Genomic DNA, 12795 nt, shown 5'->3' on the forward strand with positions numbered 1-12795 from the left:
TTCTATAAACTTTTAATTTCTTGCCTTCACAAATTTTTTACAAATGAGATTTGTATGAAAAATGAAGTCCAACCTTGTCTTATGGCAAGAACATGATTCACTCGGCGGCACCCAGTTCGTTTCAAAGAACTCCCCTTCACAAACCACCATTGTCATCCCAAGGCTTTCAGAAAGTCATTGAACTCTTTGGAATGGCAAACAGATTCTTCAAAGCATTTGGTCTGATTTGTTCTGCGTCAAAACTTTTTTATTTGTAGAATCCAGATTGTCATGTGTGATTCCAGTAAAAATCTTTTGATCGTACATTAATAGCCAAGAAACAGTTTGCAGGAATATGGTTTATTTTCAATCTTCAAAGTATTTTACAAACTGCAGATTTTGAGATTCATCATATGCTGAAAGAACTGCAGTCAGTTTTCAACCTGCAAGTCCGCACCAACACCAGACCGTCGTGGCTGCACCATCATTGATACGTGAAGTTTGAATTTTGAACATTTATTGAAGTGAGGGAGAGGTTTTTTTCAGTAAACTAATAATAATTTCGTAATGCGCTAAAATTACTACAAAACACATTAGGTGGCATTTTAAATTTTTTACTAATAAGAAATTATAAAACATGTTGTATACTTGGTGATTTTAGAACAACTAAATTAAAATAATGTAAAATTTAATTTTAAAATAACAAGAATTTATTTATTTTGCACTAAACTATATTTATTGTGGATGTATTGAAATTACTTTTTCAAAAATCTTTCCTGTTTTTTGTAGGGCTTAGATTTAAAATGTTTCTATGACGTTTCATATTTATTTTATCCTTCTTACGAAAGTACAGTCTTAAAACTAAAATATTTTATTTACAGTCATAAGGTTTGAGAGTATGAAAAAACATTATACTTTAGTATATTTTTTACAAATATTTACTATATTTTACCAGTTATAAAAAGACTTATAAATGACTAAGTCACTACTTTGTAACTTGCTGAACATTTTTTAAGTACCTGTCACTTTATAACCGAAAAGAAATATGCTCTAGTACAAACAGCGAGATTTTTGTGCTCGTACAGCATACGGACATGTGTGGCTTCACAGTAACCTAGCTGGGCCCACACCGACACTCGGCCAACTCATATGTGAAAAGCAAAAAAAGAACTGACAAGTATATCATTTAAATTATTTTTATGGAATGTCTTGAATTTTTTGTGTATTAATCAGTATTTTCCACATAATCAGATTACAACTTAAGACACATATTTGGATACATTAATAGAGTTGAAAATAGCTCTGTGCTAAAATAGCTAGTTTTATGCACTTAGGACAATTCATACAGCAGTGGTAGTTTGGGATCTCAGTTAATTATACCTTTCTTTACAGTATCTTATATCTCTGTTATATCTGATTGTTTTATGATACATCCAGTATGATTTCTAACTGGTTTGTAGATGTCATCCTTCAGCACCCCATATGCAGGGTGTTGCGTAACTCTCTGGACGAAGGTATATTATGTTATGGTTCAGGTCAAGAAAAACATATTTCACCATATGAAAATGGGTCTCCCCAATGCTTAGTTTCCCATTTGGCTGGCTGTACAAAAAAATTGTTACCTTAAAAACTAATTAATTAAATTATACTAAATGATTATAAAAAGACCAAAAAATATATCATGAAATTATCTTTAGTATTTTCAAAATAGCGACCACTAACTTTTAAACTTTGAATATTTTAAGAACCTGCAATATTTATCTTAAGAATTGCAGCTTTTAGAGGATTTTATCATAAATTTAATGACACCAAAATTATTTAAATCGAATAATAAATGGCTGATTTAGAGCAGATTTACTGTGACAAGGCATGGCCCTCATTGAGGTTCTCAGTAAATAGCCAACAATACAAACACTGAATAAACAGCAGCTGAGGTTGCATGCAAAATTTCTAATTTATAGCTCTATAGAGTTTAATATCAAAGTTGCTTCATCTGAGAAAGCAATGTTGTTTTACCTCTTATTGTATTATTATAAATGTTCTGCATTATTTCACCAAATTCTATTTGACAGTCAAATCGTCCTCACTTAGCTCATGAACTAAACGAATGTTGTAAACTTTATAACCACTGTCATGTATGTAAAACTTACATTTCTTGTTGAGCCATGAGGATCTTTAACAAACTGTAAAATGTCAAGTGACGATGCTTTGTTACAGATTTTGGTCTTTAATGCTGCCCATTTCCATTCCTGGAAACGTTGGATTGTTTTCTTTTTTTTTAACTCCTGATTTAGATACAGGGCTTTGTTTGGGATGTCATTAATTCCTTACTTTATCATAAGATCTCACATGGTCTCCGTAGCCTTGCATCATCAGGATCATAATACACTCTTGTTCACTTGCACTTCATTTCAATGTAAAGTTTCACAAAACACACTTTAACTTTGTTAATTCCAACCAGAAACTGAACATGATACTGTACTTCCTCAAAACTGATGAGAGGCTTGTCCTGTAGCAGGTGAAACTGGGTTAAGTTTGTATGGAAAATGACTGTCTATTGAAGTTATTTACCTTCTGAATATTGATGTTTATGTTTTGCACAATTAATGCCGATGAGCTGCCATTTTTTACTGGGTTGAGATAGAAAGCTCTAGTTTCCACAGCTCTTGTTTTTTCAAAATCGCTCACATGAGGTGTCACTTAATTGGTTTTTCAAGAATCAATGCTTTTTTTAAAAGTGATTAAGGTTGGAGAAGTGGTTTGGTTTAAAAGATTAAACTAATAAATCATATTTTAGACATAAAAAATCACTTTCCCATCAAAATTGCACCAAAACTTTTTCCAAATGCGTGTGCATTTTTAATTGTTTTATATACATATAGCATATTAATAGTTAAAAATAGCATGTACCACACCAACATATTATTCTTAGAAACTTTAGTATTGATTTTGTGATGGAATTCAATTGTAAGCATAGACACTAATCATGTCTATTTATTTCAGAAATCTCTGGTAGTGTGGAAACTGCTAAATACAATGAAGGTAAACAAATGATTGCCACAATTTGGATACTATTATTTCACCGTTCTGCGTAGGCCAAAATAAAACACTGAATATTTACAACTTTTTTAATGAGAGGACATCCAAAACACAATATAACATTTAATCGTCTCCCTTGGTGTTGTCTTTCTTTCCTCCTCTGATCCTTCCTGTTCTCCTGGCAGCAATGAGACCAACCTGCAACAGCAAAATGTATTAATAGTTATTAATTGGTAATTATCTTTTACATAACAATCTTTAAATTGCTCAACATTTTCAAATCTCATATATTTATTTAAACATCAGAAATATCAGGTTTCAAATGTCTTATTTAAAAAATAATCATTGATGAAATGTTGATTATAATAAAAAAAAGTTGGTCATACACTCTATTGAAATAACATGGATATATAAAGATAGTCAGACAAAGATAAACAAAGAAACATCAAATTTTTAAGATTAAAGGATTAACATTATTTGTAATCTCATTATTTTATTCTAGATGAATTAGTAAAATCATTTTAACATTTTGCACCCTTTTCATTAATATTTCATATCCTTCCTTAATGTCTAAAAAACAAGTGTTGAGAAAGTTAATAAAATAAAAGAGCCTATTATTTAAAAATATAAATATTAACTCAAACTTACTTATCATCTAATCTAAATACTAACAAAATAGTGCTTTAACAGCAGAATTGTATATTGGAATACTTCCTTTAAAAAAATTTAACTAAAGGGAATGTTTAAATTTACCTTTATCATGAAAAAGATTATTCCTTCAAAAGGTAATCTCCGGACTTTTTTATATGCTGTCAAAATTTAAATAATAATGCGGAAAAAACCACATTTCAATTTTTTTGTTACCACAAAAGGTACCTAAATATTTAAAAATCGTGCGGCTGTCGGGGTACACCATAGTCTGAGGTATTTATTTAAGCACTAAATCATATTTAACAAACAATAAAAACACAATAAGGAAATATCACACTGTGTACCTCATTGGGCGCACAAAACACTTTATGAAAGCCCAGTGTGTACCCGATCAGGTACTCAATGTTGTGAACGTGTTAATTAGAATGCTTTACAAGATTAAAACAAATCACATGATACTGACCTTCCTACCAGCGCTTGTACCTCGCTTGACAGTGGAGGCTTTACCAATATGTTGATGGTTACCACCTCCATGAGGATGCTCCACTGGGTTCATAGCAACACCTCGTACCTTAGGCCAGCAGTTTCGCTTGGCCTTATATTTAAAGTATGCTCTACCAGCCTTCAGCACGGGCTTGTCAATACGGCCTCCTCCAGCCACGATACCTTCACATCACACAACATCAATTGATAACAGATAAGTGTTCATATTAAAACACTATTAATATCAACTTGTTTAAAATAAATACAGAACATTGCGATACAATAAGACAATAAAGAATACGCATAAGTCAATCAATTATCCATTTCAACACAAAATTAAAATAACAATGTTCAGAGACACAAAGTGAAGGGTTAATTTAATGTGAATACAGAGTTTAGTTCCAGTTTACCTTCCGCTTAGAGCAGCATCTGAAGTCATTGATAAAGAAATTTAAATTGGACTCTGCACAGTTTCAAAATCAGAGACCCCTAGATTCAAAATCAAGTGTAATATAGGTAAAGAGGTATTCTTATTGTCTCATCCTCTGCACAATTACGGTGCACTGTGTTTTAGATATAATCCCAAAGCACAGTGGATCAACTGAGTTTTATACACATATGGTGGGAAGTAACTACGTTATGTGTAGAAACTAACATGACTCGAGATTCCAGGAGTCAAGTCTGTGACAACGTCAGATTATGCTGCACTAGGAGGAAGGTTAACTGGAAGTAAATAGCATTGTACATTTCTTGAAAACAATCAAACCTTTATACAAGATAGAAATGTCTAGATGCTGAAATAGACATTGAAGAGTTACTGTATATAGCTTCATAAAAATTAATCTAATAAGAAAATCTTTACTGCTTTTAGCAAGACACAGAAAACCAGTAAAGATGAAGAGGATATATGTTGTTAATGTTGCTAAATATTTCTATACAAATGACTCAGAAATAAGCATAAGCTAAGCATTTTATTGAGCTAATTAATTTCTCATACTTAGATGCTGAGGTATAAGTAAATCTACGGATTGAATGGGACCATAACTCATATCGTGTTAATGATATGCAGGACAGGCTTTGACTTACCGACCATGGCTCTGTTGGCTGATGGAATGACTTTCTTGGCTCCAGAAGGTAACTTAACTCTGGAGCGTTTTGTATCAGGATTGTGAGCAATCACTGTGGCATAGTTGCCCGAGGCTCTGGCTAAACGGCCGCGGTCCCCAGTCTTCTCTTCCAAATTGCAGACAATAGTTCCTTCTGGCATAGCTCCCACCGGCATCACATTGCCAATCTGTAAATTGGCTGAAACACAAGCAAAATGTTATGTGCAAGTAACAAACGTTCAAAACTTACACTTTTTATTTATTAAAAGTTCAAGGTTTAACAAACTCCTAGTTACTCAAGACAACCATCAGAAAGAGCCTCTAGATATTTCCTCACAATTATCAGAACATAATTTTAGAAATTCATCATTTATTGTCTTGAGCAGTTCATTCTAAATGAGCATCTGAAGCATGCCAGTTACAATAACAACACAGAGAATCATGTCTATCTGAAACAGCCATGAGGCCCAAATATACATTGAAAAATTAGGTTTACAACAAAAGTGCAAAGCAGTCAAATGTACTACGTAAAAACTTTCACTAAAGTGACAATGTGTATTAGGTTTTATAAACCAATTACATTTGGGAATGACAAGACAAGGGTATATCTTACTTACCCTTCTTTCCACAATAAAGGAATTGACCTGTGTACATTCCTTCAGGTGCGATGAAGAGCTCCTTACGTGTTTTGAACCTGTAAGGATCTCTGAAGTGAACAACTGCCAATGGAGCTCCTCTGCCAGGATCATGTATAATATCCTGTTATCAAAGAAAAAACTGAAGAAATGAACAATATAGAAGGAACATATGACAGGTTTATCCACGCTAGTAATGAATAAAGAATTTACAGGTACTTAAGACTTGAAGTGGTACACGAACTTAATATAGTGGCATCGTGTTTTAAGGTGTTAATTCATTTATCAAAATCTTATTTTAACTAAAACCTATGCTCCAAATATAACATTTTATTATACATAATCTTCTAGTAAAAATATGTTTTGTTCATTATGTTTACTTTTAACATAGGCAACTTTTTATATTCACAAACAAGGAAAGTTATTTTTTTCTTACTCCCCCCTCAATTGAAGTAGCCTACTGTTGTAAAATAATGAATCCAAATTATAGATTGACTACAAAATAATGTTATGAGGTGTACAGAAATGTATAGGTTATACGACTTAAAGTGTTCTACACACAGTAAACCCTCTGGGTAACCGAAATAAAGGGGGGTACAGCCATTCAGATTAACCCAACTAAAAAATCTAAAAATCAATCACAATGGGAGCATAGGGGATATGAATTTAGTATCAATGACTTCAGTAAGTAATACTTTGGTAATGGTGAAGTTTTCAACTTACCCTTACAACTCCTTTGATGTAACCATGCCTTTCTGCAAAATCTAGAGATCGTAGTCTTGGAGCACCTTTACGATGTTTTGTGTGGGAGCGAAAGACACTCCCAGCTCCTTTACGCTGAGCACGGATGACACGACCCATCTCTAATTCAAAGAACAAAGATTATATTACAATGTAAAAAACTTAACAATATAGTAAATTTCTTCCATGTTGATGTTGATGGCATTTTCAAATCTTTTGAGCACAGTTTGGTGAGTAAATCTATAACCTTATATTAGGTTAGAAATAAGAATATTAGTGCCAAAAGTAGTTTAGTCAAATCCATACCGTTCTAATAAATGTTAATGATTGTAAAATTATCACAAATTGATGGTATCTCTACATGTACTGAACCTATTATCAATTACAGTGATAAAACAGTTGACTTCACTTGCATAGTTTAAATAGATAGGCCTACATAAAATGATATTAAATACACTTAGGCAAAACTATTAAAATAGCATTACAGTAATAAAGGTTTGATCCTTTTTTTAAATTCATGTAGTATATTATTTTAAAATTACATATATTGTACATATTATATATTACCGGCAAGTACTGTTGATGATCCAACTATATATCTTAATTCCCTTACAAAATAATATAAAACCATCTTATAGAGCTAGTAGATTAAAAGGGTGGAATACAATACGCATATCTGGTTTTTACAAATATTTTCCTACTCAGAACTCTCAGTAATATAATATAAACCCATTTTGAATAATTAATCTGAACAAATAAATTAATCAGTTGAATCTGTAAACCCATTTTTAAGTGTAAACAATAATTGTTCAAAAAGATTTTATTTACAAAAAGAGACAGTTCACATTAGAAAACTAATAGTTTAATTTAAAAAAATATCAGTCAAAGATAAGGTGAAATATTGAGCATTGAGGTATGTCTAGAAAACAAAAATGAAGAAAATCTCATTCCAGTGTGAAAATGCCAATGAATTCCATCACCAAGTCTTTCCTCACTTCCCCCACCATACTTCATAGCCTGTTCCCACTATTTACCAAAATGAGAAAAGAAAATTATGGACGACACTCATTGAAACTTAACTTATAAACTTACAAAAGTAATTTGCTCGCTAAATAAAACAATCTATGGGTTGGTACATTACATAACTAATTGAACTAACTAAATTGAAATGTCAGCTGTTGGAACATAATTAAACCATAAAAGTCACATCATAGCTGGCTATTTTCTGAGACAAATTTGAAAATCATAATAAAGAATTACAGATTGACTAAAAGACTGGGCGAACTTTTTCTTTCTTTCACTACCTCCAAAATACAAAACGGCTCCAGCAATACGAATATCCCACGTGAAAGTACACAATTTACACTACTTTATGACATATAATAGCCTACGTCTGGTTTTATGTGATGAGACATTTTTTATTAGGCTACAAATGAGTTTGAATTCTTTACGCTTAGCAAGTAGGCCGCCTGAACCGTAGCTACTGCATTAACTACTTGATCAAACGGTACTAAGCAATTTTCAATACATTAAAATCTCTTTATACTTACTTTGTTTAACTTAAACGTACATAAATTTAAAGATAAAGATTTCATAATATACCATAAATCTATTCTACAGGTACCTTACTTATACTGTACGGTATATCATTTAACTTGGGCATTCACATTTAAGATTGCGACGGTTCATGTAATTTCCACATACCCAAGATTACCAGGTTTGTCAAAATTTCCCTGTCAAAAGATTAGTTCTATTCGATCATGAGTGTCATTATTGAAAAGAGTGTATTCATGGCTTTCAGAAACATTATTTAAATAGCCCGTTAGAAAATTAATGTTTATATAATAGGCCTAGTTGTTTTGAAATGGTTATGATTTGTAAAATCCCAAAATACTTAAATTTGTTATTTTGGTCATTTTTAACTTTATTGTCTGGAAGTATTGAAAATCGTAGAACTGTTCTAAGCAACAGTATTGTCACTCAAGACAAACTATAATATTTATTTTAGTTATGTTGCACAATCACCAACTGTTTGGTTATTACACCATTGTTAATACTAATGTATTATTTGCTATTTATTTGGATCTTTTAAATTTTTCCTTGCTTAGTGTATAAAAATAAACGTCTATGCACTGTTTTATAAATAAGTGAAGTAAAAGTTAATGTAAGGTTTTAGTGGCTTTATTAGATTTTTGTGAAACTAGGTATTTAAATAGGTTTAATATTCTTATCGTGAGTAATCAATTTATCATACATTTCATAATGAGTGTTAATTTGAACAGTAGTGGTATTATGAATGTAGTGGGTAGTGAAACAGAGGAGAATGGTAGATATAGATGAAGTTTTATCTGAGTTGGATGAACTGTTGCCAAAGAATTCATTGTGCCTGATCCTACTAGTTTGGAAAAAATATAAAGCTAAAATAATTGTACATTTATGTTAACAACTATAAATGTACTTTCTATACAAGGAAAATTGTTACCTGATGAGTAATGATTAAAATTAAAGCCCTAACATTGCAAAAACTGCAAAAAAATTCCTTTCAATTTGGGAAAAATTATAATCAGTATGAAATAAAGATTGTTGAAATATCTGTATTAATGTCATTAGTCTTAATATTAATTATAAAACATTTCAAACAGAAAATTTCACCGGTTTCAATTATTTGTTAGGCGACAAATTTCAGATATAGAAATAATGACTGCCCTCAAATTTCTTTCAGTAGACTACCTAACGAAATTGTTTCAAGTTAAATACAGTAGAAGGCAATTTCATCAGTCTTTTTTAGGTATAGGTGGAAAATTATTTGACGAATTATTACTCCTGTTTAAAAATATACATTTATAAAAATGGGGAGACTTTAATAAGCGGCACAAACTTGTTATTTAGTAGTTTTTATAGAACAATTATAATATCCAAACGATATAATATCTAACTTCATATGTAAAAATCGTACACCATTATTATAATACTTTGCATCTTGAAAAGTTAGCTAATCCCCAAAACTTGAAAGTTATCAAATATTATCGTATGGTCGGATCCTACAGCTAATATAAAAAAAGGTCTGCAGTATAAGAAAACTGTCTAATGACGATTGATTATCAAATGATTCAAATCAACAATATTTATGACGACCCAAAGGACTGAAATCAAAATGTTGGACCAAATAATGTAATAAATATTTCAAAGAACAATATGGTTTTGCAAATCTTTAATCATAAAAATTAATGTATAAATATTAATAAAATTTACAAGTGAAAATATAATATATAATGAATATAATTACAACAAAATAAAATTTCGGTACTTTGGGATTATACCGACCACACTAGTATGAAGAACACAAAAATAGAAATTTATAGAAACAAACATGATAGAACGAAAAAACAACTCTTCAATTACAAAATTACAAGCATTTCCAGGTATTGTGATCGGTATTGTTGTCGCTGTTATCTTATCTTTCTCGAGAATCCTGATTACGGCAGGCCGCGCGGCATCACGTGATTTGCACGGTACATAATTGCCTTTCCATTACAATTCAATTTATATTTCTGATTAGCCCCTCTAGAATTTGATATTTTACTGATAGGTACTATCTCGAGGGATGTTTTTCTTTCGTCGACATCAGCGCGGGGCAGCACCGAAGGTGCTGCCAAAGCCCGCGCTGATGGCCGGAGGCACTCGCATTTTGGGTGGCGGAATGTGATCAAGAATAAAAACAAGTTTTTAGTGTTTTTTTAATAAAGAGTTTAGTTTGGTAAATGATTGTTTTTGTTGAATTTTTGTGTTTGGAGAAATGTAGAGGTAAAACACGGAAGTACAACAAAGCGATGCACCAGCTGAACGGGCGGCGAGACTGCAATCACGTTATCTACTAGACGCTCGACTTTGACCTCTGTCTGAGGATGGGGAGGGGTTTGCGATAAGACAATTCCTGTTTTATATTGACGAAATATTGTTCTACGCTAATCTAGTAATCAGTAGAAACGAAATGTGAAATAACGATTCATGTCTGGGTGTGGTCGGTATAATCCCAAAGTACCAAAATTTCCTTACCTTATGTATTTTCAAGGATAAACGTGACTGCTTGTGAAACAAGAGGACACATACATCACTGTTCTGGGTACCATTAGTCAATAACGAAACACGATTACTTATAATTTTGAATTTATTTCCAATAACGATTTTACTTTCAATCAATTTTGAGCAATAATGTCAAACTGAATTAAGTTTTATAATCGTATATAATAATGAAGCTATACTTCTATATGTTAAATAAATGTCTTTTGTTTCATATTAAATAAAATAACGAAACTGTATTTAAACGACGTTTGAGCAGCGTACGACTTGAGAGTACTTTAGCCAATCTGGAATGGTATTTCTGCAGGTACTAATGCCTTCAAAAGTAGATTCATTCATTAAACAGCCATAGTTTGTTTGATTTCAACTAAAATAGCCTAGTACACGATTTTTCTTTATACTCATAATACCAAATTTATAATGTTCAGGACCGTTTTTACGGTCAAACGATACATCTTGATTGTTCTTACTTTTCTTAAGTGATTCCCACCTTAAATTCTAGTTTTCACATCAATACAAACTCTCTCATTAATACAAACTAGAGTTCGGATGTAAAGGAACAAGACTAATGTTATAACTATTTAAAACAATGCTATGTTCATCGCCATTGTTCTTATAGTTGTCACTAGCCTTCTACATAAACCAAATAATAACAGCTGGTAATGACGTCATTAGTGTAAATAAAGAAAACTGGCAATGATTAATTATGAATAGCTAGGCTATAGGTAAAATGTTGTATTCAGTAGTATCGATAATCATAATCCAATTGTGTTGGTGGACGCTTGTTTTAATGTGGCTTAAAAAAGTAGTACTGTTTTAATTATAATTTTAACAAGTGGGTGTTCACCATAAACCCTTTAAGAAATAAAGCTTTTGGATATGATTACTTATCCAAAAAAAGTTTTTTTGAAGGTAGGGCCTACGGCCTAAAACACAATGTTATCCCATCAATAGGTTAAGTTAGGTATAACAGTAACATCTGAGAAGTTATTTCCCACCAACTTAAGAAAATAAAATATGATTATAGCCTACATTGAAATAATGAAAGCTACTTTTTTTATATTATAGTTAATAGCTATGAACCATAATAATACACATGATCTTAATCTTTTCTGAAATAAATAAATATACATTTAAAAAATCATATACTACTTAATCTGTTTATATTTCCACCAAATATAATTAATTATAAAATACTAATGGATTGAGGTAACCTAAAAAGTAAGTTGCACGTAGAAAGCCTTCTGATGATCTTAATCTGGTAATTTCACTTTAAAATGTAACAATAATACATAGATCATTTTGAAAAATGTATTAATAATGCAAACTGAAGTCGTTGGTAACACATAAATAAAATAATACTCTGGCAATACCATTGTACTCAGTTAGTGTCAACATGATTTGAGGTTCATTATTCCATCAAATTAACACACATTAAAACGGTTGAGACAAATATATGATAAATAACATAGAATTCTAAAATAATAACTCAAAAAGTTTAAAATGTACCTTATCTTTAGAAGGATTAATACGGCTAAATTTACTAAAGAAAACTCTGTCTTACCTCAACGATGGAAAGTCAACGACGGAAGTGGCAGCAACGGCGTAAGAATTTGTTACAGAAAGGAAGAGAAAAAACATAATGCTAGAACCAGTGTCTCCAACGTACTCATGATAGTTTTCCCCCTAAAAGACATAATACTTCCCCCGTTGTGCTCTCTAAAATGGAAATGTTATGTCATGTATTAGAATATTGTTATAAGACAGTATATACTATTTTGAGTTTGAAAATATTGATTATAATATTTTAATAGTATACACGAAATTTCATAAATCATAAGAATATTTTAGAGGGCTGCCCCTTGTGTTAAAACTAAAAAAGTAGCATATAAACAATGTATGTCTATCATAAATAATTTACATACTTGTATGAATACAAGTATGTAAATTATTTATGATAGACATAAAAATAAAAAGAAGACTTTTTCATTTTACAAAAGAAATTAATTATACCGTTTTCAAAGTTCTTAGTTTTTACGAAGAAGTATGTGTGTGTTTGTTTTCCTATTGTTTTTTTAAGA

The 12795-nt window shown here is 31.2% G+C and overlaps 1 protein-coding gene across 1 annotated transcript; it reads right to left on the bottom strand.

The window, feature by feature from the left end:
* Positions 1 to 3093: 3093 nt before the first annotated feature.
* On the bottom strand, positions 3094 to 12396 carry LOC124359897 (60S ribosomal protein L8). The gene is made up of 6 exons (XM_046813019.1): positions 12279 to 12396; positions 6617 to 6756; positions 5876 to 6017; positions 5239 to 5457; positions 4133 to 4335; positions 3094 to 3216 (listed from the first exon to the last, which is right to left on the bottom strand). Exons 2-6 carry the CDS (start codon positions 6752 to 6754, stop codon positions 3142 to 3144), a joined length of 777 nt encoding a protein of 258 aa, XP_046668975.1. The 5' UTR covers positions 6755 to 6756; positions 12279 to 12396; the 3' UTR covers positions 3094 to 3141.
* Positions 12397 to 12795: the final 399 nt, after the last annotated feature.

Source organism: Homalodisca vitripennis, chromosome 4 (assembly GCF_021130785.1).
Source record: "Homalodisca vitripennis isolate AUS2020 chromosome 4, UT_GWSS_2.1, whole genome shotgun sequence".
Taxonomy (NCBI): Eukaryota; Metazoa; Arthropoda; class Insecta; order Hemiptera; family Cicadellidae; genus Homalodisca; species Homalodisca vitripennis.